Source organism: Crocuta crocuta, unplaced genomic scaffold, assembly GCF_008692635.1.
Source record: "Crocuta crocuta isolate KB4526 unplaced genomic scaffold, BGI_CrCroc_1.0 scaffold213, whole genome shotgun sequence".
In the NCBI taxonomy this organism is placed as follows: domain Eukaryota; kingdom Metazoa; phylum Chordata; class Mammalia; order Carnivora; family Hyaenidae; genus Crocuta; species Crocuta crocuta.
In genome coordinates, this window is record NW_027529442.1 from 5,118,743 (window position 1) to 5,145,362 (window position 26,620).

At 45.8% G+C, this 26,620-nt stretch overlaps 2 protein-coding genes across 7 annotated transcripts in view; one reads left to right on the forward strand and one right to left on the reverse strand.

Moving 5' to 3' along the window:
- Positions 1-26,460, reverse strand: part of ADAMTS9 (ADAM metallopeptidase with thrombospondin type 1 motif 9) — a 169,574-nt gene extending 143,114 nt beyond the window's left edge. For all 3 annotated transcript variants that reach the window (XM_077760261.1, XM_077760262.1, XM_077760259.1), the window contains exons 1-3: positions 26,320-26,460; positions 25,285-25,694; positions 20,133-20,295 (exon numbers count right to left, since the gene is read on the reverse strand). In XM_077760261.1, coding sequence (XP_077616387.1) covers positions 20,133-20,295; positions 25,285-25,694; positions 26,320-26,434 — 688 coding nt within the window. In that variant the 5' untranslated portion in view covers positions 26,435-26,460. The remainder of the gene's footprint in view (positions 1-20,132; positions 20,296-25,284; positions 25,695-26,319) is intronic.
- The window catches only part of LOC144228446 (uncharacterized), a 402,465-nt gene continuing 398,158 nt past the window's right edge, over positions 22,314-26,620 (forward strand). For all 4 annotated transcript variants that reach the window (XR_013334198.1, XR_013334199.1, XM_077760264.1 and 1 more), the window contains exon 1: positions 22,314-24,067. Coding sequence is in view for 2 of the 4 variants with exons in the window: in XM_077760264.1 (XP_077616390.1) it covers positions 23,697-24,067 (371 nt within the window). In the remaining 2 variants the exon portion in view is untranslated. The remainder of the gene's footprint in view (positions 24,068-26,620) is intronic.

A 26,620-nucleotide genomic window follows, 5' to 3' on the forward strand; every position in this document is an offset into this window, starting at 1 on the left:
ACTTGTCCAATGTCATACAGCAGGAGGTGGCGGAACAAGGCATCAGACGTGCCTTTGATCACTGCCTTGAAAACCGCTCTATTAGGGGAAGATTTCTCAAGATCTGGGGATTGAACTGGGCTCATGGTTTGGTTGAATCTCAACTGAAAAAAAGAGAGCACCTGGATATTTTCACACAGGCTAGCTTTTTACAATGGGTGTAGGGAGGCCATGATGAAACTGGAATGCTTCTTAATATTAAGAAACTATGTCATGGAGCGCCTGGGTGGCTTAGTCGGTTAAGCATCCGACTTTCGCTTAGGTCATGATCTTGCGGTTCGTGGGTTCGAGCCCCGCGTCGGGCTCTGTGCTGACAGCCAGCTCAGAGCCTGGAGGAGCCTGTTTCAGTCTGTGACTCCCTCTCTCTCTGACCCTCCTCTGCTCACACTGTCTCTCTCTCTCTCCTAGAAATAAATAAAAACATTAAAAAAAAAAAGAAACTATGTCATTCAGTTTATGAAAAACAAATAATTCTGTTTAAGGTCTTCTTGTAAAGGCTTAAGACAATTACTATAATCAGTAAAGTTTCAAAGCTTTTAGAGTCTCTCTTGTTTTTCTACTACTTCATGAATTTGTACTCTAATCTTTACTATTCTTTCTACATGCAGTGGTTTTGTGTTCTCTTCCTTTTCCAGTGTCTTAAGGGAGAAAGTACAATGATTGATCTGAGATATTCTTTCTTGATAGAGCCATTGGTAGCTCTAAAGTTCCCTCTGGCACTGCTTTATATGTATCCCATGCATTCTGTCATGTTCTATTTTCATTCTCATTCACCTCCAAGTACTTTCCAACCTCCCTTTTGACCTATTGACAGCGTGTGTTGTTTACTCTCCACATATCTTTGAGTTTCCCATTTTTCAAATGGTTTGGATTTCTACTTTCACTCTGTTGTAGTCAGAGAAAGTACTATGTATTATGTCTATCCTTTAAAAAATGTTGCATATGATCTATTCTAGAGAACGTTCCATGTGCACGTGAGAAGAATTTGTGTTCTGCTGTTGCTGGGTAAAGTATTGTATACGTATCTGCTGTGTGTAGTTGGTGCATGGTGTTGTTCAAGTTTTCTATTTCCTGTTAATCTTCTGCTTCCCTGGCCTCACCATTATGGAATATGGGGTAACTGAAATTTCAACAGTTTCTGGTGAATTATCAATTTCTCCCTTTATTTCTGTCAGTTTTGGCTTCATGTATTTTGGTGCTTTGTTACAAAGGGCATCTATATTCATTATGGCTAAGTCTTCATTGTGAATTGGCCCTTTTTAAAATTATAAAACACTCCGCCAAGCTTCATTGTATCAATAAAGTAATGTGAAAGAAGCCAGTTGGTATACGATTCTAGTCACATGAAATGTCCACCACAGGCAAAGCAAAAGAGACAGGAAGTAGATTGGTTACTGGAGGCGGGACAGGGTGTGAGGGGTTGAGAGCCAAAGGGGACACTGTTTCTTTTTCAAGTGATAAAGATGTTCTAAAAGTGACTGTGATGATGGTCGCACGTACCTGTGAACACGCCAAAAGCTGTTAAACTGTATACTTTACATGGATGAATAGTATGGTATGTGAATTAGATCTCAATAAGGCTGTTTCAAAAAGAAAATATGTCAGTTTGTGAAAAATAAGTAATATTTACCTCAGATCTTCGTTAAATATTTTGATTTATCAGGTTTAGTTAGAGAAAAATATATCTGTAGTGAGAAAAACACTCAGGAAATGCTCTAAAGAATTCACTCTTTTTGACCACTGAGTAGGAAAATATAGTCTCACAGAAACATCAGGGGGCTTGCACATGGAAAATCTGAGGAGGAATTTAGGTGGAGGCACTAACTGGAAACAAAGTACACTTATTTAAATAATAAAGCTGAAGAAATCAGGCATTTAATCACAAAAAGACTACAATGTATAACAGAGAACAACACGTGTAAATTCTAATATTCCTGGAAGACTTCATTCGCAAGTAATCTGTGGATCGAAGAAAAAATTCGGTATACTTTTTGTGGCATGAAAAAGGCAGAGATAAAATGACTTCTTCAACTTCAAAAACAACATCGTCTAATAGATAATACTCCTCAGTCTTTGACCCATCTGCTCTTTTACCCTAATGAGTTAGAATCCTATTTGATGACCTAATTAGCTCAACTAATTCCAACCACGCCATCCATTTTAACAGGCATTTTTAATTTAACATTAAAAATAGTATGAGCTTTAAAAATTCAAATATTCATAATGACTGAAATGTATGGACCTTTTTTTTTTTTTTACTGAGAACTGAAAATATAGAAATTATAACCTGCATACCTACTCAACTCTCTTGCCTCTGAATAGAACTTGTAATAACAGGGAAGAATTTCCGCCAAGGGACATACAGTGTTAAGAATCGGCCACATTTCTCTTTAATGACCGGTAGCATCATAGAATTGAGGCTAGTGTTTCAAATTTGCAATGTTAATTTGCTACTAGTTTTATCAGAATGGGCTCCATAGTGAAATTTCACGCTGGTGGAACGCACAGTAGAAAATGCTTATTTTTGCTCTTCCTATCCCCCCCTCCCCGTGACGTCCTCCCCCACAAGAAGCTTTACATGTGTTAGTACTTTTTATTGAGATATAATTTATATCCCATAAAATCCACTCTTTCAAAGGGTATAATTCAGTGGGTTTTTTTTTTAGCATATTCATAAAGTTGTACAACCATCACCATTATCTGATTTTAGAACCTTTTCATTGCCCCATAAAGAAATTCTGTACCCATTAGTGGGCACTCGTCATTTCCCTTCTCCCTCCAGGCCCTGGAAATCACTAACCTATGTCTCTATGGATTTGCCCATTTTGGCATTTCATAACAAATGGAGTCATATCCGAGGTGGCCTTTTATGACTGGCTTCTTTTGCATTTCATTTATTCGTTCTTTAATTGGTGGCATTTGGGTCTAACAACGCAATTGTGTACTACTGCTATGAACATTCATGTACAAGTTTTTGTGTGACCCATGTTTACATTTCTCTTAGGTATGTACCTAGAAGGAGAATGTTGTGTTTGCCACTGCCAGATTGTCTTCCAAAGTGGCTGCACCATTTCCTTGCCTCTTCTTAAAGTTCAAAGATGACACTCAAAAATAGGAAATCATTTTTTCAAGATTGTTCTCCTTCGAGGATTCCTCAAAAGCTAATCATGTTTACTTAACTAAATAACTTAGGAGCGAACTGTCCTACTTCAAATCTTAAAATAGCATGTTGAACAAAAGAAGATAGATAGCTGTCAAATAAGCACATGAAACTATGCTTGACATCATACGTTATCAAGGAAATGCAAATTAAAACACCATTAAGATATCGCCACACGTCATTTACAATGGCTAAAATCTGGAGCACTGACATCAAATGCTGGCAAGGATACTGAACAACAGGAACTCTCATTCATTGATGGTGGGAATGCAGAATGGCACAGCCTCTTTGGAAGACAGTTTGTCAGTTTCTTACAAAACCATACATACCACATTATCTAGTGATCATGCTCCTTGGTATTTACCCAGAGGAGATGTTCAAAGAAAACCTACACATGGATGTCTACGGCTACTATGCATACTTGCTAAAACTTGAAAGCAACTGAGATGTCCTTCAGTCGCTGAATGGATAAGTAAACTGTGACACAACCAGACAATGGAACAGTATTCAGTGCTAAGAAGAAATGAGTGAGGAAGCCATGTACAGACATGAAGGAACCTTGAATGCACACTGCTAAGTGAAAGCAGCCAATCTAAAAAGGTTATACACTGTGAAGATTCCAACTATGTGATATTCTGGAAAAGGAAAACTGTGTTGAAAGTAGAATATCAGTGGTTGCCAGAGGCTGGGACATGAAGAGATGTCACATCTAGGCAAAGCACAGAAGATTTAGCACAGTGAAAATACTGTGTATGGAATCATAATGATGGATACATGTCACTGTATGCGTTTGTCCAAATATATAGAGTATAAAACACAAATGAAGATATCATGATATAAATATGGACCTTACATGATTAGGATATAATCGTTATGATATGTCAATGTAAATTCATCACCTGTAACAAATGTACCCTCTGGTGAGAGATGTTGATAATATGGGGCAGGGTGGTTATACATGCACGAGGGAAGGGGATATATGTGAAATTTCTGTACCTTTCTCTCATTTTGCTATGAACCTAAAATTGCTCTATAAAATAGACTTAATACCAAAAAACCCACAAAAAAGGATAATGAAATACGCATTTGCATTCAGAGAAAAGTGCAATATTTGGCAGTCTGCACCCTTGTGTGCACATGTAAACAAATTAGGCACTGTTACACAGCCGGAAGGGGAGTGGTGTGTTCCTAAGGCTACATCATAAGCACTCAAGTTGTAACATTTTGTAATAAGAAGATGACTTGATACTGGCTTTTCTGACTGTTTTGGCCTTTGCTGATTCTACTAAGGGAAACCAGTGAGGCTTATACCAGCCCAGTGTTTCAAGAGCTCATGCTCTGAAGGGAGCACCCTTCAAGCCCTATTTGATCTTGGGCAAATAATCGATCCCCCCCGTTCCCCCCACCTGTTCACTTTCCATTCTCTTACTTATAAAGCTCAGTACCCACTTGATAAACTTGTTCTGAGGAACAACGGGAGGTCATGTCTATAAAGTTTGCACATAGGAAGCAACCAATAAGTAGTGTTATTTTCTCTTATTTTTTTTTTTACAAGTCATAAAGTTAGAACTAAAAGGAACCTTTTTTAAAAATTGTTTAATGTTTATTTATTTTTGAGAGAGAGACACAGAGTCTGAGCGGGGGAGGGTCAGAGAGAGAGGGGGACACAGAATCTGAAGCAGGCTCCAGGCTCTGAGCTGTCAGCACAGAGCCCGACGCGGGGCTCGAACCCGCGAACGATGAGATCATGACCTGGGGTGAAGTTGGCCACTTAGCCAACTGAGCCACCCAGGTGCCCCTAAAAGGAACCATTTAAGGGAGAGTGACTATGAGAAAACAATTTTCTGGGGTACAGTGCTAATTCCGAAGATATAAGCTATTTGTACCTTTAAATGATCTTTCCTAAGTCACTTCTCTTGACCTCAGTTTCCTGACCTTTTAAATGGGCATGTAAATGCATGCTTTTCTGCTGAGGTGATCTTGAGAATTAACTAACAAAGTATATAGAACACTCCTTATATATTATTAATGGAATTTTAAAAAATTACTTCTTGTACACCTGTTTTGTGAAGGTAGTGAGCTAGGTAAGTTGAAATAAACAATAGCAACAACAAAACAAAAATAAAACTTGGGACCAATCCTTAAAAAGAAAATATTATAAAAATTTAAGATGGTGGCCACCTGGGTGGCTCAGTCAGTTAAGCATCTGACTCTTGGTTTCGGCTCAGGTCATGATGTCATGGCTCATGGGTTTGAGCCTCGCATCGGGCTCCTGGCGGACAGCGTGGGGCCTTCTGGGATTCGGTCTCTCTCCTTCTCTCTGCCCCTCCCCTGCTTGTGCTCGCTCTCTCTCTCTCTCAAAATAAATAAACGATAATTTTTTTAAAATTTAAGATGTTTTCATTATTTAAAACCTCATAGTAAAAAAAAAAAACCTGTAACATTCGGCTATTTTTGGTAAAGAAATATTTTAAATGAGCTTCCTGTCACATCGCCATACAATACAATGCCTATTGCATTACTGACTAACTGGAATCATTTTAGAAAATAACATTCAGGCCTTGTTATTCAGCCCTTACTCAATGAGAGTTTCATGTCCACCGGGGTTGGGCTAAGGAGATTCAAATGTGAACTTTTAACAGTTGGGAAGTTAATTATTGCTCTCTATTTTCAGAACGTTTATCAAAATTTAACTGAACTTCCTTAAGGCACTGAGCCACCTTGTGACCTCATGGTCTAAGTGGGCAGAGAAATCACAGCACAAAACCAAAGAGAAGACTCAGCCTCCCTTCTGCTCCGCCCTGGCCTGAAAGCCAGAAGGAAGCTGGACAGCAGTCAGTGGTTCTGCCCTTGGCTTCTGGATGCAGACCAGCCCTGGCTTGTGGCCCTGCTCTGGCACTCCTGTTGCTGCCCTTTCTGTCTCAAAGCCTCAGTTTCCTCATCTGAAAAAATAGCACATTGAAGGGTAACTGTGGGGATAAAAAGAGACGGTACACGAAACGTCCTCAGGGCAAAGCACGGCACCCACTTAATGGAAAGATCCATTAAGAATTTAAGGTGATACCCTCCTACACTGTTGGTGGGAATGCAAACTGGTGCAGNAAAAAAGAATTTAAGGTGATAGTAATGATGAGCTGTTATTTCTTTACTGGTCATTTGCAATAGATCTCTTCTTTAGGAATTCGTATGCCGATATTAAGGTTTCCCGGGAAAACAATTCTATTTCAGAAAGAATCTGCTACAGGAAAGGAGGGTGGGGGAGGGGACAAAGGGCGAAGGGCCAGTCCCGGCTCCCGTGGGACATCCAGTCCAGTGACAAGCACATGCGCACTGATAGGGAGAAGGCAGTCAGAGATGTAACGGGATGTAAACAAATGCCACAAACCCTTCCACCTCGCCACTGACTCCAAGAGCCGATAACGTTCCGGGAACAAAGAGGAGAAGCCGATGGCAGTTGCCCGGGCTGCCTTTGTTCTAGTCAGATCTAAGATCTGCATTTTCTCCGATATGTTCAAAGAGTTCATGAAGAAGCCTTCAGACAGAGATTCAGTAGGAGAGAAAAAAACAGTCTACTGGGANAAATAAATAAACGATAATTTTTTTAAAATTTAAGATGTTTTCATTATTTAAAACCTCATAGTAAAAAAAAAAANGAAGCCGATGGCAGTTGCCCGGGCTGCCTTTGTTCTAGTCAGATCTAAGATCTGCATTTTCTCCGATATGTTCAAAGAGTTCATGAAGAAGCCTTCAGACAGAGATTCAGTAGGAGAGAAAAAAACAGTCTACTGGGACCAGAGGAAAATGGATAAACAAGCCCCATGTGGAGGGGAAAAATGTAAAACACAAAAACAAAAATGGCCATCAAACCAATGAATGTTCTAATAAGAAAAGAGTTTCTAGCAACTGGGTGTGGAAGGAGCTTGTGGGGGGCGGGGAAGATGGTCCTGGATGAATGAAAACTTACCAATGTTTAATTTTTTTAAAGGTCCTCAGCTTGCTAGCTTCAGAAGCAACAGTGACTCTCTCGATACTCACTAGGATATGGCCCCAAACCCATTTCTCTGTGCGAACGGTGAGCTTGGGGGAAGAATGAATGGCAGGCCCAGGGTCTTGTGGTGCTCCGTGCTCAGGACCGGCAGGGAAAGATGGGCAGAGGTAGTGCTGGAAGACATTTTGCTACGACTCCCTTTGGCTGGCCAGAGCCCTTATGAATGATGCTTCCCTGAGACTGGGTCAGGGAACGTTGGTCCCAGAACATATTTCCAAAACCAAATAATGTAGGTTTGCAAAACATTACATGCAGCACTTACATCTGGGACTTTCTTCATGCTCATCAGCATTTTAAGAACACCAAGTCTTGCAGGGAAGAACCCAGTTTACATCTGTGGAACCATGTAAGGGGAAAACTTACGGGCTCTCGGCTGGATTACAGGGCAGATGAGGGGGAACGACCCACTCCTGGAAAGATAATGGAAAGAAGTGTATTTTGGAATTTTCCTGGGNGGGGAAATTTCCTGGGGGGGGGGCGGGGGAGGGAGAAGGGGATGCCATTGGAAGAAAATACTTTCTTGTAGAGTTCAAGGGGCTGGGTGGGTTGTGGGCTGTGGGTGGTGGGAGGCATGTCTGAGGGATCTTCCAGAGGGTGGGTGCCTCCAACCAAATGCGGAGACTCGGGGCACCTCACCCAAAGGCCCTGTTGCGCCTTCCTCATTCAATAACCTGCATCTCACTCAACTAAACCAGGAACAAGGGGCTCCTGTCAGGGTAATACAGGCTGACGTTTGTTGAGGGGGGTCCTCTGGGTCAGGTGCTCTTCTAAGCACTTTCTCTGAACTAACCAGATGATTCCTCCAAGCAACCAGGTATGGTAGGGACGATTCTGTCCATTTCAAAATGTGGAAACTGAGGCACGCTTGAAATAACTTGAGAAAATATTTAAAGAATATCTATTTGAGGTAGTATGTCATGCTGAACATACCCTGGCCTGCATTTCACTAAGAGACTGTTTGGTTTTGCTATTAATATCCTGCAAAATACTCTTCTGGAAATGTTGGTTTTGACCTATTCCATCTCCCCACAGAAAGGGGAGCCTGGTCTTCCTGGCTATGGGACGCCAGCTGCCCACAGCCACCCTCCCCTATCTGCAGCCTGCTTTTGATGGCCGCCTCCCAGCCCCCTTTGTGACATAGCCTGGGATCTTCTAGGCCAGCACTTTCCAGAAGAAATGAAATGTGAGCCAAATGCAGAAGTTTAAATTTTCTAGCAGCGCACTTTAAAAACACCAAAAGGAACAGATGAACTTAATTTTAACGATATTTTCTATTTAACCCAATACATCTAGAATATTATCATTTCAGCACGTGGCGTGAGGCCACATTTCAAAGGCTCCGGAGCCACATGGGGCTGCTCGATACCACATAGGACGGTTCTTTCTAGGTGCTTGCAGAGTGAATACCGGATCCAGCATGCAGTGCTGGGTGAGTTTGGGCTTGGGACTCAGAGGGCCCAGCCTTTAAATCCCAGTTTCTCCACCTTCAATCTGTGTAACTTTAGGCAAGTCACATAAGGTCTTTGTGCCTCAGTTTCCTCATCTGTGAAATGGGGAAAAGAAGAGTTCCTCCCTAATAGGGCGGGCAGGGGTGGGGGATTCGATGACTTCATACGCACAGAGTAATGAAACAGGGCCAGGTTATGTGAAGGCCCTGAGGGCGGTGGCTCTGTGGTACCTAAGGAGGAGCAGTCCTGAAGGCTCCCGAAATAAAGTGGTTCCAGAGCTCTCTGCTATGTGACCTTTCATTGCTGCTGAAGGTGGCCCCAGCTGAATGTGGTGCCTGTGGGGGGGTCGAGGTATCACTCTGCTATCAGAGCTTAAGGGCAGCAGGCCCGGGAACTCTCTCAAAAGGCTTCTAGGCAACTCCTAGAGAATATCTCCCACATTCCTTTGATATACATCTCCCGGTTTACACAGGACTGAGGACCAGTTTCCACACCACGGCCTGCACTACACATCCTCACCTACACATCGTCGGCCGTCCTTGTATCCACTTCTCAGCCACCACAGAAACGAGTGGTCACCGCGACATATCTGATTACAAGTGGAACCCACTGGGAACCCTCCCCAGCCCCGGGCCAGCCTCCCACGGCACCCTGGCCCAGCTCAGAGGTTCTGTTGCTTTAAATTCAGCTGTTGCCGTGACAACTTTAATCCCCTAAATGAATTAAGAGCCTGGTATCTCCCTCTCTAGCCTTGCGATAGCTTCTTAAAGGATCTCGGTAGTTTATTCTTCATTGTCCTTACACATCAAATAAATCCAGTGAGATTCCCAAATCTCATTCCAGTTGCACCAAATTTGGAGCATCGTTTTTCCAGACTCTGCTTCCACGGATGGCTTCTCCTTGATCTGCAGCTTGGAAAGTATACAGGCTGGAGAAGTAAGAGGCCTGTGTTCAGGGCCCCTTCTTCATTTGCCCTGCTTACAAGATTATGAATCCCTTCGCAATTCTGAGCCTTGATCCTCTCTGATCCAGGAAAAGGACTGGAAAGGAAGTTCTCTCTAAAGTTCCTTCCAGGATTAAAAAATTGTGGGCTCTTATCTTTTATAAGGTAAAAGTGAATAATGCTGAAAACTGAACTCCTAGGATTCAAAATGGGTCAGACCTACCAGAATGTTCTCTCTTGGTCAGCTGATACTCTGAAAGAGGGTATTAAGGAGATGGCCAATCAGGGGGCGGGGCGGAAGGGTAGAAGGAGACAGAGTACTCCAGAGCAGAGAGGCACCCACAAAAAAAAGAAGTGGGTGGCAGCTTGTGTTCAAGAGAGGTACAGTGTGTGTGTGTGTGTGTGTGTGTGTGTGTGTGTGTGTGTGTGTCTATTAGTCACTGCCCATTTTCTATTTGGGACCTGCTAAAACAGATAACAGGTGCTAAAAACCATATCCATTCTCTCTAACTTGTTACAGTGGAAAGGCATCGAGTGTGAGAATCAGGAAACTGGCTTACAAGATGAAAAAAAAACCTAGCACGCCATCAGTTAACTTTGGAAAAGCCTTATATTGCCCCCAAAGGACAGAAGAACAACTTGGAACTAAAGGAGTCTCTCACTCCACACACCACGGGCCACCTGCCATTTTCAACGCCCTGCTCAGATTCTAACATCCTGTGAGGAGAGCTGAGGAGCAAGAAATCAGCAAGCGTTTCAGCAACATTTACCCCTTGCTTGATTCTGCTCCTTCTCAAAGTCCACCACCTACATGTACGCAAAGCATCCTACCTCGCCTTTCCTTGGACTCCTTTTTGTGATATTTGGAATGCTTCGTATATATTGATTCTCAGTTGTACAGAGCGTCCGTGCGGAAGTCTGGCCTCGACATAAGCAGACTGTGAGTACCCATAAACGGTTACAATAATGATTTCGTAAGGAGCTGATTATCATACAGAGCCTAACTCTGGCAGACACAGAGTTAAACCACTTAAATCTCAATTGCGTGATAACATAGCCCTTCATTAAACAAGTGGGTTTATTCCCCCATATGAGGAGAACTAAGAGATTTTATAGCATCTTCAAAAAGATGGCCCATTCGGGTCGGGTGAGGAGTCCGAGGACTCCCCGATTAACCGCATATACTTCCAGCCTGAGTCCTCCCGCCTGACCAATTTCCCGCTGGCCCTGACCAAAGCCTTCTGAAGGTTCTTACATCTCTTGTTGAGAAGGGGGCATGCATCTAAACTTGTTTCAGGGGCTTACCGGAAAGACAAACCCATTGGCAAATATCACAGGACCCTTTTTTCCTCGATGGACAATGGGTTTCTAAAGCAAAGCGATAGGAACAGCCAGGAACGATGACAGAAAACACAGAGATCAACTAGGGGCTCAAAGTAAAGCAGGGAGCCCTCGTGCTATCTCTGGATCCAGAAGCTTACCGAAAGTGCTTAAGACAGGAGGCAGGAAAGCAGGTCATACATCAAGGGGTCCTAATTTCAGACCCACACCTCACTTGCCACATGACAATTCCCAATTGCAAACGGACTCCCACAGGCTTCAAAACACAGGTGAGTACCATCCTTCAATGGCAGATAAGGGAGTCTTAGTAAATACTGTAAATCGAGGATCTTTCTATTGGTAGGTTTAAGACAAAAAGAAAAAAGAAAGGGGGTTATCAAGGTACTCCAGATAAAGGGGCAAGACCCAGTCTAACCACGCTGCCTTTTGTGTTCAATGAAAGTGTTCCGATAAGTGGCTCATTCTTGGTAGCTTTGTTCTTGCTACCTGTTCTGGCTCTAAGGCTAACCCGCTCTTTCAGGGGGCTGCAAATGCAGACCAGCCTTACGATGATAAAGATGAATCAGTGAGTAAAAGAATGGGAAGCGGGGAAAAAGACCATGGGGAGCAAACTGAAACTGGGAGGAACACAATAATTTAATAAGGACGATACTGGCAACAAAGTGAAAAGTTACTGAAGAGACAATAACAAAATGCAACGTGCGGAGGAGCTCATTTAGACCACAATCTGCGCAAGCCGACTTGAAGAAGGCATTTTAGGGACAATTAGGAACATTGTAATACAGGCAGTGTTTAGGTCAGATGGGGTGATTATTGCTGATTTTGCTCAGCATGGTATATTTACATTATAGTTATGGAAGAAAGTAGCCTCGTTTTTCAGAGATGTCCATGACAGGAAATGTCACAGTACCTGGGTTTACTTTAAAATACTCCAGCAATGAGAAAAAATAAAAAGTGCACATAGAAAAATCTTTGTTATCATTAAGTGCAGAGGGGTTCATTTTACAATTGCCTCCGCCTGTTTATGTGCTGAAATATGATTCTTAATAAACGTGCTTTTTTTAAAAAGACACGATGGGGGGAGCACCTAGGTGGCTCAGTCACTTCAGCATCTGATTTCAGCTCAGGTCATGATCTCATGGTTCAATGGTTCAAGCCCCACATTGCGCCCTCGGCTGACAGCTCAGAGCCTGGAGCCTGCTTCAGATTCTGTGTCTCCCTCTGTCTCTGCCCCTACTCTCTAAAAAAAAAAATAAATATTAAAAAATTACAAAAAAAAGACATGATGGAAAAATTGAACGAATGAAAGAAAAAAACACTGCCTGTATTAAAAGTTTCTTTTTCTATTATCCTTTCATTTTGTTGTTGTATAGCACTATTAACACTGATATTTTAAAAAAGCAATATGTTTATATAAACTCCACAAAGAAGATAAAGCTGAGGAAGGAGGCTCAAGAATTCAGTTATTTAAAACAGTAATTTTCTAGTCATTTGCAAAGATAAAGGCCATTGCTTATGCTATGTATTAGAGACTGTCATTAAAGAATATAAAAAAGAGAAAAAAGGTATAGGGACAGACAAGGAACAAAGAAGGGTAAGTGACAGGAAATTAAGCCAAAACAATAAATCCCAAATGGTGGAAACTTTCTTTAAAGATCCAAATCAGCCCTGCGTTTGAGGACTAGCTGTTTCCCTTAAACAGTGTGGGCAAGTTCATTCACCGCTGGCAGTTCAGTCCTCTTATTTCTTATTCCCTTTCCTTATGGGAATCACTGGAACGCCCTCATTGCAGGGAGCTGGCGCAGGACGAAATGAATGAACCCACAGTGTGCCCAGCACACTGCCCAGCACACATGGCTCCCTGACTGTTGCCCACTCTTAGATTCACAGGCCGATCAGCTCAAAGACGGGATGTGAAGATACAGCATGTGTGTGGGAAGGTGGAGGTAGGCTGGCTTCTCAGAGAAGTAACTAATTAGCCAACAACCAGTAACCTGCTTGAGCCAGGGGGGACCCCGAGGTCAGCCAGCGCTTCTGTCGCAGCCTGGAACCCTCAAGCTGTCCCAGAATTGTTTACCAAAAGCCCCCCTCGGAGGTCTGCCCTTAGCTCTGTCTCTCACTCCATTTGGGCCCAACTCTCAGGGCAGCTAATCTAATCAGCCAATCTCTGCTAAATTATTAATGGGATCCCAGAGGTTAATGAGTAACAAGGATACTCTCCAACCGAGGTGTGCTGTAGACCAAGGCCTCGGCGAGTCATCAGAGTCTCGGTGGGAATTCCAGGTGTCAAGCAGCCCTCCTCCAATCCTATCAATTTTTTTTATAGTTTATTTATTTTTGAGATAGAAAGAGACAGAACACGGGGCAGAGGGAGAGGGAGACACAGAATCTGAAGCAGGCTCCAGGCTCTGAGCTAGCTGTCAGCACAAAACCCGATGCGGGACTCGAACCCACGAACCGCGAGATTATGACCTGAGCCGAAGTCGGACGCTTAACGGGACTGAGGCACTCAGGCGCCCGCCTCCAATCCTATCAAACTGCACATCAAATTGTACGCAGGCATGTTAAAAATCCTGCCCGCAAAAGTAATCCATATCTGAAGGCAAACAAATCCACAAAGGACAAAACAAAAAAACCCTCTAGGTAGACCAGGATGAAAGGGGCGTGGAAATGGGTGTGTTTTGGGGCTGTGTCCCTGGGCAAGGCAACTGGATGCACTTCTCTGCGTCTCCACACTGCCAAGTGCACCACGGATGTCGAGATGAGGATTGAAATGCACAGTCCACTTAAAGCCCTTGCAACAGTGCCCGCCACACCGCACGTGCTCAACAAACGTCAGCCACTGTTGGTGTCATCTAGGACTTGTATGTTCAAAGTGGGTAGGCCCACAGTGCAGCACACTGGAATCAGAGCTGGGTTCAAATGTCAGCCCACTTCCCACTAGCTGTGTGACTTTGCACAAGTGGCTGGGCCTCTCTGAGCTGTCATTTTCTCAAATGTCAAATAAGGATAATAATACCTTCCCTATATACAGGGTTGATGAACAGATTTCAAGTGATCGTGTATGGAACGTGGGTAGCACACGGAAGACCCCAACAAAGGAGGTCTTGAATCATCTTCTTGTATTTTCCAGCCTTTCTGACTGCATCCTTGGGAGTCCAGCCAACACGTGACCAGACATCCTGAGGGACAGAGTCTCCAGTGCCTAATGGAGACTAAGCCATGGTAATTCCTAGGTCTTCCCAACAGGCAGGCTCAAGGCAAGTGAGCTGGGTTGAGAGGGTGTGTCAGCTCTGATCGGTCCCAATGTCCCAAGGAAGAAGATACAAGGCAGGATTCTTACCTGGTTACTAAGACTGTCTTATTAAAAAAAAAAAAAATGCACGGATCATGGCTTGGCTGTTGGTATCTGGTGACAAATGCCATGAGGCTACAAAATAACTACATGCTGGTATCTTCCTTTCTCTTTCAATTGTACCTTCTGGTTACAAAACTATTAAGGAATGATGTCAGAAATATAACAATTTAAAATAAAAAGACAAATGTTGCCTCTGTTACTGGCAAGCATAACACAATCCCTTTTTAATATTTCTGTGCATACCAGGGGCGCCTCGGGGGCTCAGCAGTTAAGTGTCCCACTTTGGCTCAGGCCATGATCTCACAACTTGTGAGTTCAAGTCCCGTGTTGGGCTCTGTGCTGACAGCTCAGAGCCTGGAGTCTGCTTTGCATTCTGTGTCTCCCTCTCTCTCTCTGCCCCTTCCGCACTCATACTCTGTCTCTCTCTCTCTCTCTCAAAAATAAATAAACATTAAAAAAATATTTCTGGGCATATTGCTTCATATTTTGCTCAATACACACATGCACCAGCACACAGTTACCATTTAAAGAAAATGAGATCCTACCATACTACTAACTTATCACTTGCTTATTCACCAAATAAGTATTTGTTTAACATATACCAGTATGATTATTTCTGATGGCCGCATAGGAAACCATCAAATGCATACCTCATAAATATTTGATCTATCCTTCTCCTGAAGGGCACTTAGGTTTTTTCTACCCTGTTGCTATAATAAACAACACCAATCTAAGTATTCTCACACAAACATCTTTACACAATTGGCCAATTATTTCCTTAGAAGTGGTGTCGATAGGTCAACAAGTATATAATTCTTAAATGCCTTACATAAAACAAAACAAAAGCAGGCCTTGCTGAGATGGGAGGGTGAGAGAGGCATTCAAATAATGGAAAAACACCGTCCTTTGGGCCCAGGCAAACAAAACAGCCTTCTGTTGGCCTTCTCCCCCGCCTGCCTCTCTCTCACCTACCGGGGAAGCACGTCTATCTCACTGATAAGAACAACTAAATCCTTTTGTGCAAAATTCAGGGTCAAACACAGAGTGTCTGTGAGACAGAACTTGGGGTTTCATCTGAAAAAGCAATGCGAAGGATCAGCAGGAGGTGGCTTACAAAGGCAATAAACTCTCCTGAACGGCTCCCCTTGAGCTTGCCACTTGGTCCCCCGGGTGTGGGGCACACAGGCAGTCAGCTCGATGAGCTCTACTGGGGACCCACTGCAGAGGGGACGCTGAAATAACAAGGGCATGCCACAGGAAGGAGAAGCCATTCTGAAGCCTGAGCAACTTACAAACGGGATGAAAATCACAAATAAAGGCAGCTACACTCACCTGGCCCCAGTGCATACACACAGACGTAACCAGTGATGGCAAAACAGAGACATTCTCGGGAGGGCAGCCACCGGGCAGAGAGAAACATGTGAGAGATGAATGTGTACAATGCTGCATTAGGTACAGAAAAAAGAAGCAGAGAGAAAGGGCTCTCGGCCCCACCACTTGCAGGCAGGGTGACCTTGGGCAAGTCCCATAAGCCCTTTATGACCTGATTCCCAGGAAGCTCTAAGCTTAATCTCGGGAACCCGATTAGCTTTGGATTTTGGTATTCTGAGTTTTCCTTCCCTTGCTGTGTTATTTCAATTTCTGTTTTCATGATTCTTCTTTCTAGCCTACCATTCAGTGATTGCCTACCATCTGCTAAACACTGTCCTGGGAACTTTCACTATTTCATACTCGTCCAGTCCTAAGTACACCCTCGAAAGGCATGTGTTATTCTTCCTTTATGCTTGCAAAGTGCTGGAGGTCACACAGCGTCCTGGCGTAAACACGGCTCCTGGTTTTATCCTCACAGCAGAGGGGCTGGGAACGACGTTATTGTGGAATGCACCCACGAATGAATAAATTAAGTTGTTGACTCCCGTCTGAACCCGTGACATTTTCACTATCTAAGACTCCCTTCTGCACGTGTCTTTTTAATATAATTTATCTCAGAAGCTGTTCTTGGGAAATCAGATGTACATCAAGGATCAGAAACGAACAGGACTCATCTTCCCTATGTAGGCACTGGTGTGACAGCCACAGTGCCCGGCCCTGGACAGACTCCCCTCCGCCAGCACCTAAAGGGTTATGCCCAGCTCAGCGGGGGACTTCCAGGCTCCAAGGCTAGGGCGATCTTAAATTCTGAGGGGTTGGTGTTGACTATAGAGAGTATCACTCCTGGAAAATAAGTAACTTAACATCCCAGGACTACAGCTTGCTCATGTGTACAGAAGTAGCTGGGTGGCCTAGAGCCACTTGCTACAGTTTCCTCCAGAAAGTCTTTGGTCATCCTAAGAAAAGAACTAGAAAGCAGTGAGGAAGGACACCACGGGCACCTGGGCTGCTCAGTTGGTTGAGCATCCGGCTTCAGCTCAGGGTTTGTGAGGGGAGCCCCACACCGGGCTCTCTACGATCACAGAGCCTGCTTCGGATCCTCTGTCTCTGTCTCTCTCTCTGCCCCTCTCCTGCTTGCATGCGCCCCCCACTCCCCACCCCCACCGGCATGAGTGCTCTCTCTCCCTCTCTCAAAAATAAATATCAAAGTGGGTCACCATTAAAACAAACAAACAAAGAGAACCCAAAGTCCAAAAGCAAGTGGTAAGCAGTGGATAGTGGTCTTAGATGGCCTTACATAGCCTCAAACCCCTCGGTAGCATGAACTCTCACCTTTAACTTAACTTCTGAGTCCTGTGGAGCATCCAGTAAACCCAAGGATTCTTGCTCCTTCTCACCAGCCTGAGAGAGGGTTGTTTTTTGTATTGTTTTGTTTTGTTAAGAATCTGCATTTTGTTTGAGGTTCCCAGGATACTTCTAAAGTTTACTCTTGGCTACCAACCACTGCTCGGGGACAAACCCCTGAAGGTGAATGGACAGATGCTGGTAGAGGATATTTGCTGCTCGGGCCACAGGGATTTCTTCCACACCCCCCACCTGCTTGCACTCCCTGTGCACAGGCTACCTGGCTTTGGAAGTTTCCAAGACCTGCCGCTCCGTCCCTTTAATGCCTGCCGGTGAACTCTGCCATATTCCAAAGTTCTCCCCAACTGTTCTGAGCCTCCTGCATCTGTATTCAAACAAGGGGCACAGAAGCAGCTGGAGGAGAGAAACCTGAGTGGCAGAGTCCAGCAGCAATCTTTGGAAGAGCTGATCGAACGGCCGGGCTCCTGATTCATCACACGGGGTGAAGGACGGGCAGCCATATTGGCCACTGGCTAGGACAAACCAGAAGGAAAACGAAAAGCTGGCACCGGCGATTTGGATGGTGGCACATAAAGGCCCCCAAACCGAGAATGACCAGAACATAAATAACTCCTCTGAAAACCGAAGGCATCTCCTCTCGTCCTCAATCGTGACCTTTTAAGAGTCCCTAGTTCTTTCTGTTTTTAACAGGACTTGACAATGACTCGTCCTCTAGCCCAGGAAATCCAAAGTCCATTGACTTAGGTGATTAATTTTTACAAAATGAACTTTGAGGATTTTGTGCATAAGAGCATCAAGTAAGACTTCTCTCTCTCTCTCTCTGTCACAGCCAACGCACATACGTACATCACACGTGCACACACAAAATGGGTCCTTGGATAAGACAAACATGGGCTGTCATGATGAAGTAGGTGTGAGACTTGGCCCAAGTGGCTTCATCTCTGCTCCTCTGCCAGGTACAATAGGGATAAGAATGGCACCCACCTCACAGGGTTGTGGTAAGGATTCAGGGAAGTCATGTAGGAAAAGGGCTTTGCACAATGCCAGTACAGAATAGGACTTTCATAGCTGGGAGGGTTTTTTTGTTTTTTGTTTTTGTTTTTTAATGCTGGTTTGCTTCCACTTTAGGACAGAAGAATGTCACCAAGTGCCTCTGTTCAATAAAATGATCAATGAACATACCAGCTGAGAATTTTTTGAATATAAATAAGATAAAAGGGGAGGAAGCACACTTTTCCTCTCTATCACAGGCGATCTATAGGTTTATTCACATACACAAAATGAATATTTGCCAATTCTGACGTGGAAAGTCAAGAAGCAAAGGACATTGTTCTTACGAGCATGGTTCCAAAAATGTGACAAATGTCTTGCCGCTAAACTTAAGGGCAGCCGGGAACTGCGCAAGCTGCTGGCGCTATTGTTTCTGAGCGCATTGCTCCTTCAACCATCTCTCCCATGCCTTGGCTCTTTAGTGAGTCTAAGTGACATAATATTTCAGTTATATTCCATTTAGCCCTGGCAGGAGGAACCCAGTGCTACCTGAGCTACAATGCCACATGTCTTATGGCGTGGCTACTCCACGTGATTAGCAGCCAGCGTTATCTTTCACTGAAGGATTACTTTAGAAATCCTAATTCCAGGAGGGAATAGGGTACCACACTCTGTCACAGCAGAAAAGCCTAATGCAGATATAGGATGAAATAAGGGATCACTTGGGAAGCATTTTAGGAACCCCTCTGCTGGTTTTGAATTCTATTTGGAGATGCCAGAAAGATCCTGAGAAGTTATATAATTTGGAGAAGCAACTTTTTAGAAATAAAGAATAGAAATAGGATAACGTTTAAGGAACAGGGGCGCCTGGGTGGCTCAGTCAGTTAAGCGTCCGACTTTGGCTCAGGTCATGATCTCACGGTTTGTGGGTTCGAGCCCCACGTCGCTGTATTTCCCTCTCTCTGACTCTCCCCTGCTCACACTCTCTCTCTCTCTCTCTCTCCCTCTCTCAGAAATAAATTTAAAAAATTTAAAAATCTTTAAAAAAAGTTTTAGAAACAGAAAGTTGAGGCGCACCTAGGGGCTCATTCAGTTAAGTGTCTGACTTTCGGCTCAGGTCATGATCTCACAGCTCATGAGTTTGAGCCCTGCATCAGGCTCTGTGCTGACAGCTCAGAGCCTGGAGCCTGCTTCAGAACCCGTCTCTGCCCCTCCTCTGCTCACAGTCTGCTTCTCTCTCTCTCTCAAAAATAAATAAATATTAAAAAAAAATAAGAAACAGAAAGTTGAAGAACAGCAACAACAAAATGAGTATTTTCACAAACATCCTAAAACAGATCAAACTGAAGGACAACCTCTAGCGATAAGCTGAGAAAGTAACCAGGCTTCGCAGAGAGTGAAGGGCTGTCTTACGGCTGGAAATTGAGCAACACTCACAAGCATAAGTTTTTCAAGGTGCCCTGAATGACACGTGTCTGACGATGGCCAGGCGTGTCAGCGTAAAGCTTCCAGGAACCTGTCCAGCATGGACAGGAATCAGGGGTGGGCACACACACATTAGATGCAAACCTGACAGCGCCATCTATGCTTTCATCCCTTTATTTACTGAAGTCATAGAGCAACAGTGAAAACTCAAGGTGATAGGAAAAATTCCTTTATAAACACACAGACGTTTTTCAGAGTTCAGTTTGTGAAACTTTTTCACTTTTCATAACCTTACATGGTTAAAAAAAAATCCCAAATGAACAGAAAACCCCAGGACACCCAGGGAACATGAGCGATTGCTGACTGAGGGTATGGCTGTAATGGTCTGGAGACATTACTAACGCTTAATCCTAAAAATCAGCAACTTCAACAAGAGGCAGCTTTGCCCACGGAGAGCTTGGAGCTAGTTGAGTTTGAACCTGAACTTTGTCAGTTACCAGCTGTGCCACCTTGGACAAGTCACTAAACTTCTTTTTGGCCTCCATGCCCGTGCCATGGGCTACACCTACCTCGCTTGAAGACTGCGTCCAAGACAATGGACATGGTGGCACTTTGCAGCCTGTCAAAGAGCAAGAAGGAAATACCTGAGGTGTCACACGCCTGCCTTCCTGCTGAGGGCTCTCTGTGCGGGATGCTGTGCCTGTAGATAATGTGGGGCTTGTTTTGTTCCTCTCCATCTTCTTCTTCATCGATGGACAGCAGTGGTTCAATAAAATAATCCCCATCATGGGACTGGAATGTGCCCAGCTGCAAAGGAAGAGGGAGGAGAGGGTGATTTACTATAACTCAGCCACAAGGAGGAAAACAAAGACGGAACACTGTCAAGGAGACACGGTGCCGTTTCACCCAATCCCCTCCCCACGAGGGCTGCTTAAATGGAACTTGCTGCCGACACATTCGGAGAAGCAGTTTATGTTCACTCTGCCAGGTCCGTACCTTCTTGATTTGACTCTGTTGCACCTGCTATCCAAATCTCTCTCTAAGAAATCCTTCCCTGGTGCTCAAATTCTAATCATATTCACTTTTACAGGAAAGAGAGCATTTCTCTGTGTTAAGAAAGCCTGGAAATTTAGGGACAAGTGTGAGCTCCACAGGGAAAAGCTGACCCGTGGAGGCCTTGACATTAATTCAAATTCAGAGAGCATATACTGATCACAGGCACTCTGTGTGGTGCCGCCTGTGACACCGGCACATAAATGTCTCCGCACCCCTTCCCTGTGCAGCAGGGAGTGAAATGGTGCAAGGCCTGGGGTCAGGATGCCATAGGTTCCCAGTGCTGCCACTCACCCCCCCACCCTGGGTAAGTTCCTTAACTACTCTTGAGTTTCAGCTTCCTTGTTCGTCAGTCGGTGATAAAAATACATACTGTAAAGGCTTATTATGCAGAATAAATGGGATAATGCACAGAAAGTGCTTAGCAAAATGACACTTTGTAAGGGATTATAACAGTTTAGTGGCTTTTCGTGTTGCTGTGTCAGCCTCTAACCACCAGGATAGAATCTGTGCCGGGCACCTGGGTGATTCAGTTGGTTGAGCGTCTGACTCTTGGTTTGGGCTCAGATGATGATCTCTCAGTTTGGGAGTTTGAGCCCCATGTCGGGCTCTGTGCTAATAGCTCCTAACCTAGAGCCTGCTTCAAATTCTGTGTCTCCCTCTCTCTCCTTCTCTCTCTCTCTCTCAAAAATAAACATTTTATATATATAACCCTTGTGTTCTCTGAGCACAGAGCAGGAAGCTTACATGTGAAACCTACCAGAGACAGGTCATAAAGACTGGGAGAGAACTTGGAAGTTCATCTGGTGGTGATCTGACACCTTCGATTAGAAAAGAGGATATTAAGGCCCAGAGGGAGGAAGAGACTTGTCCAAAGGCCTTCTTCAGTGATACAGAAGCAGGTGAATCATGCTTCATGTTGAATCTTAACAGTGTTCAATGCTGAATCTCGAACTCAGGAATCTGGATTATAGTCGAGTACCTTTTTAAAAAGAACTGTGAGGGGCATCTGGGTGGCTCAGTTGGTTAAGTGTCCGACTCTTAATTTTGGCTCAGGTCACAATCTCACATGATTTCATGAGATCAAGCCCTGCCTTGGGCTTTGGGCTGACAGCATGGAGCCTGTTTGGGAGTCTCTCTCTCTCTCTCTCTCTGCTCCTGCCCCACTTGCACCTTGTCTCTCTTAAAATAAATAAACTTTAGTAAAAAAAAAAAAAAAAAGAACTTCGAAACTCTTTCTAGAAACAGAGATTCAGTCTCTGGCCCATGGTTAGGAACATGGGTCAGAAAGATAGGGTGGGCACCCCAATGCTGCCACTTACTAGCTAGGAGACCTCGGGCAAGCCTCCAACTCTCAAAGCCTTACTGTCCTTCTTTATCTGTAAAATTGGTTGTTTTGACAGCTGGGCTGCTGTGAGGATCTGGACGCGATGAGAGAATGCATACAAAAAGTACTTATTAGTGGCACTTGGGTGGCTCAGTTGGTTAAGTGTCTGACTTCGGCTCAGGTCATGATCTCACAGTTGGTGAGTTCGAGCCCCATGTCAGGCTGCTTTGGGTTCTGTGTCTCCCTCTTTCTCTGCTCCTTCCCCACTCACACTCTGTCTCTCTCTCAAAAATAAACATTAAAAAAAGTACTTATGACAGTGTAAGACACCTAATAAAAGTCCAGTAAATGTCATCTGTATGAGGCCCAATTAATTCTGTTGTTGGTTCACAGAAGAGTTGTTTGATCAAAGAGTAATCCTTTCTTGATTAAAGTGACCATTTATTCAAACATAGGTACTAAGTTACCTACAGTAACCAAGGCTCCAACATGGGAGAGAAATTCACTGATGTTGTCCCCGATGCCAAGGAGAAAGGGAAAGAACATGTGTACCAAGAACCATAATACAAGAGAGGATACTAAGCATCATAAAAGAGCAACAGATAAGTGTTTGTGCGTTTAACAGGGAGAGAGAACAGCAGGCTGAAGGACAAGTTTTCCTGGGGAAGAAGTATGGAAGTTACTTTACAAGAAGGGTAGGATTTGAGCATGTGATGCTGGGGTACATGACCAAGTAAACCCACAGGCCCAAAGGCAATGAGGTAGGAGTGGGGTGGGAGAGAAACTCAGAGAAAATCTGCAAAAGCCTGATACCCAGAATTTGTGGAGGAAAGCCTGCGCGATGAGCCCGGCCTGCAGATGCGCAAGGCATGAGAAGGGATGTCGTACATGGTCTGAAGTGTCAGATTATGGAGTTAGTAGTTGTTCACTAAGCAATGGGGAGCTATGTAAAGTGAGTGACCAGAGGAGTAATGTGATCTTACACCGAGTCATCCTTAATCTGTGAGCTGTGTGTGGCAGGGATTAGAGAGGAAAGACTGGAGCAGGAGAGGCCAGATGGAAATATTTCTTAGACAACAGTGCTAAGTGAGAGAGGGGCAGAGAAGGAAAGAGATCTAGAATTAGGGTAGGGCTTGTTCAGACCAGTGAGAGACGCATCTGAGATGGAATTCAGGGAAACTGATAACGGACTGTAGGGTGTGTGTGTGTGTGTGTGTGTGTGTGTGTGTGTGCGCGCGCGCGTTCAGGGTTGGGGGAGGGGGAGGCAGATTGGCATGGTTCACTCTAAAGTGTGAAATATTCCCCGGGTGGGCCACTAGGAACGCCATAATTCTACTGGTGCAGAGATGGTAATGGGAAGTCCTGGGAGGAAAGAAATTCCAGAAGGGAGACAGAGGGATGAGGGTTTTGGAGCTAGGTTAATCACTGAAGAGAGAAACAGCCAGTGCATTTATCCTGAAGATGTGTTCTGGACCTTTCCTGTCCCAAAGAGGCAGACTGCAAATTAAATGCAATATAAATGGGTTTGTAACGGTCTGCACAATCATTTCTGAAGTCCCGGCCCTCAGTTCCCTAAGAGAGTTACGACTTGCAGTTCCACGTGCAGGGCAACACCTAAAATTCGCATCAGAAATCAAGGTCCTGCGCAGGAAAGTATTTGTACAACTGCTGGGGCCACTCAGCGGGGTGTGGAGGCGGGGAGGGAGGAGGAGTAAAGGTTGTTTACAAACTTTACGTACATACTTAGCACCCTCCGTCTAGTTCTGGAATTAGGGTTTACATTTGGATCTAGGGGCGTTCTGATGACCTGGGTTCCAGTACCTGACTTATGCCCACCCCAACCATAATCTTGGGAAGACTGGAAGGATTACTGCGCTTTGGCCCTAGGTCTTGGGGCGGCGATGACTCACAGCAGCACCCCTTTACCCCCCCGCGCGTCAAACTGCCGTCTCCGCCCACCCCAAACAATCTCAACAACGAGCCGCAGCTCCTGGAGCCTTGCTGGGGGCTGGAGGGGCTCATCCCTGTGCTCATTTCCCAGCAGCTAAAACCTTCATCGTCCCAGTTCTTCAGGCTTGCCTCGCTCCCCACCCGACCCTTCCGTGTAGAGCGTAGAGCGGTGGAGATGGATGCGACATCCAAACCGGGGACGCAGGATCCACCAACGACAGCGCTCGGCAGGGACAGCCAAGTGCCCCGGTAAGTAATCCATGCGCCCCCTCAGAAAAGGTGACGGGGAATGTGGGTCCTCAGGGGGAGAGTAAACGCATCACCGCGGAGCAGTGCGCACAACGCCGTGCGTTTGGAGAGTCTGACCCGGGAAAGTTTCTGCGTCACACGCGCGTGGCAGGAACGCACATCGTTTGGGAAAGTCAAGGATCACTTTCGGGGGAATCAGAACTTTAGAACTTGGCCTCAAATGTGCTGGGGGAAGAGGGCGAATGACTTATCGGACCAACTGGAGAGCAAGTGGGGAGTGGAGGTCAAGGGGGGTCGAGGTACCCTCTCGGAAACCCTAAGTGCGTATTTTGCAGCGCAGGGAGGTGGCCGCCCCGTGCCTTCTTGCTTTCCTTATCTGGGGAAAACGTGCGTTGTTGTGGGCTCCGTCTTTCAAGTCTCTGGGACCCCTGTGGGGGCGGAAAACCCCAAAGAACTTTAGATCTCGTCAGGGCAGCCTCTGCAGGCTCTCTCCCACTATTTCGGTTTCTTAGGGCTACCCCGCCAGCAGGGTGCAGAGTCGGACTGCGCCACACCCCCACTCCGAGTTTTACCCTAATTCAAAGCGTCCGGGGCAGGCTCCGCCCTCTCCCCCGCCTCCGGAGGCCTTGGCCCACCCTTCCGTTCCTGGGACGGACCTGTTCCCTGTCAATCGTGTTGAGCCTCAGGGTTCCTGGCGCGTGAAAAAAGGCGCAGAGAGATCGCGGGGACTCTAGATTACGCACCGCCCTCCACGACACACAGAAGGAACTCCCCATACCCGAGGCTGGGGATCCTCAGCCCACACCCCTGAGTCAAGACGCGCCAATAAGGAGTCGGGTCCTGCCTGCGCTCAGCTGCTCCGCTCCTGGGCGGCTGTGTTTGCTACAAGGAAGGGCAGGCAACTCTGGAGTTTGGAAACCGACTTCCAAGCCGCCTACTAGCGTGGGGCAAGGAGCAGCGGAGCTGAGTTTGGTCTCCAAAAGCCCCGAAACACACGGAACCCCAGGGAGCGGATGCGTGCGCTCCCCTCCAGTGTAAGCGCACGCACTGGGCTAGGCACCCAGTGACCCAAACCGCTGGATGCAAACCAGTTTCTAGCGGATATTTAAAGCCACACTGGAAACTCGGCGCAGCTGAGGGTCTTAGGCTAGAGAGCAATGAAGTCTTCCAGAAACTGGCGAAGAGGCGGGAGGGAAGAGGAGCGCGCACCAACTCACCATTCCCGAGCAGAGGCTGATGACCGCCGTGTGCTGGGACTTGGTAGACTTGGTGTTGACATGGCCTTTGTAGAAGCAGTGCTTGAGTTCCGCTTCCTCCTCGGAATAAAACTTTGTCTGGTTCTCCCCGGGCGTCCCGAGAAGGGTGACAGTGAACTTTGGAGCGATAAATCCGGAATGGACAGAGAGATTAAATAGAAATTGCTGGCCGAAGGCAGAGAGGCGGTAATGCTCCTGGTCGGAGGCAGAGGAGGAGGAAGAGGAGGCAAAGGCCGGCCAGGGGTCAGAGGCAGAGTTAATGCTGCGTCGCCTTCTTTTGAAGTGCACGTTCGTGGAAACGGGTTCCCCGAGAGCGTTCACTCGGATGGGAGACGCGATTTCGTACTCGCTCAGGGTCTCTAATAATTTCACTGCAGGGAGAAGCAGAGACACATGAAGCAATAACTCCACTTTCCGCAGACCAGTTTCCCGCAAGTTTTAATTTAAACTGAAGGGGGTTTTGTCCCGGGTTATTTTCCAGCAGTTATGTTTTTGCCCCTTTGAGTCAATTGCCTTCATCCTCAGTCAGTGCACAGATACTTGTTGAGCACCTACTATGTGCCAGGAATTGCCAGGAACTGTGCTAAACGCTGAGGATACACCATTCGGAATCAATCAACAAGTCAAAATACATAAGATAAATTTCATATTTAAATAAATTCAATGCATATTCAAATAATCTGAATGAAATAAAACAAGTCACTATGTGCTACCCCCAGTTACTAAGTAACTATAGTTTGGGCCCTGGAGGTGGTGAACGGGAAAGATCAAACTGCAAGCAAAGCGGCTTGGTGGGGGAGACCAAGTTTGCTCTCCGGTGGCTCTCTCTAGAAATTGGCTGGGAATGACCTAAAGAAGGGAGAGGCTGCAAAGCCGCAGATCCTTCTTTCTAGGAAAAAGAGAGAGGCCTCCGCTGCGGGGTGCCCGCTGCCGGGCGCAGAGGCTGCGGAGGTGGCGACTGGGGCGGAGGGGTGGCGATGGCTGCAGTCTCATTACCTTGCCTCGGGTGCAGCCTGTCCTTGCGCACGGCCGCCGCGGCGTCTGGGCTCCCCATCTCGGCCAGGTCCCGCACCAGGAGCGTTAGCAGTGCGGCCCAGGATACAAACTGCATGGTGCTTCCCACCCCTCCCCTGCGGCCCCCACCCCCTCCCTCCTGCCNCCGGAGGAGCAGCAGCGGGAGGAGGACTGGGGCTCGACTGCTCGGCCGCATAATGTCCAGGGAGCGGGCAGGAGAAGGCGCGGAACGTGCGCTCCGAGGCGCGCCGGGCGCCCTTTGCTGGGGAGGAGGGGGGGGCCG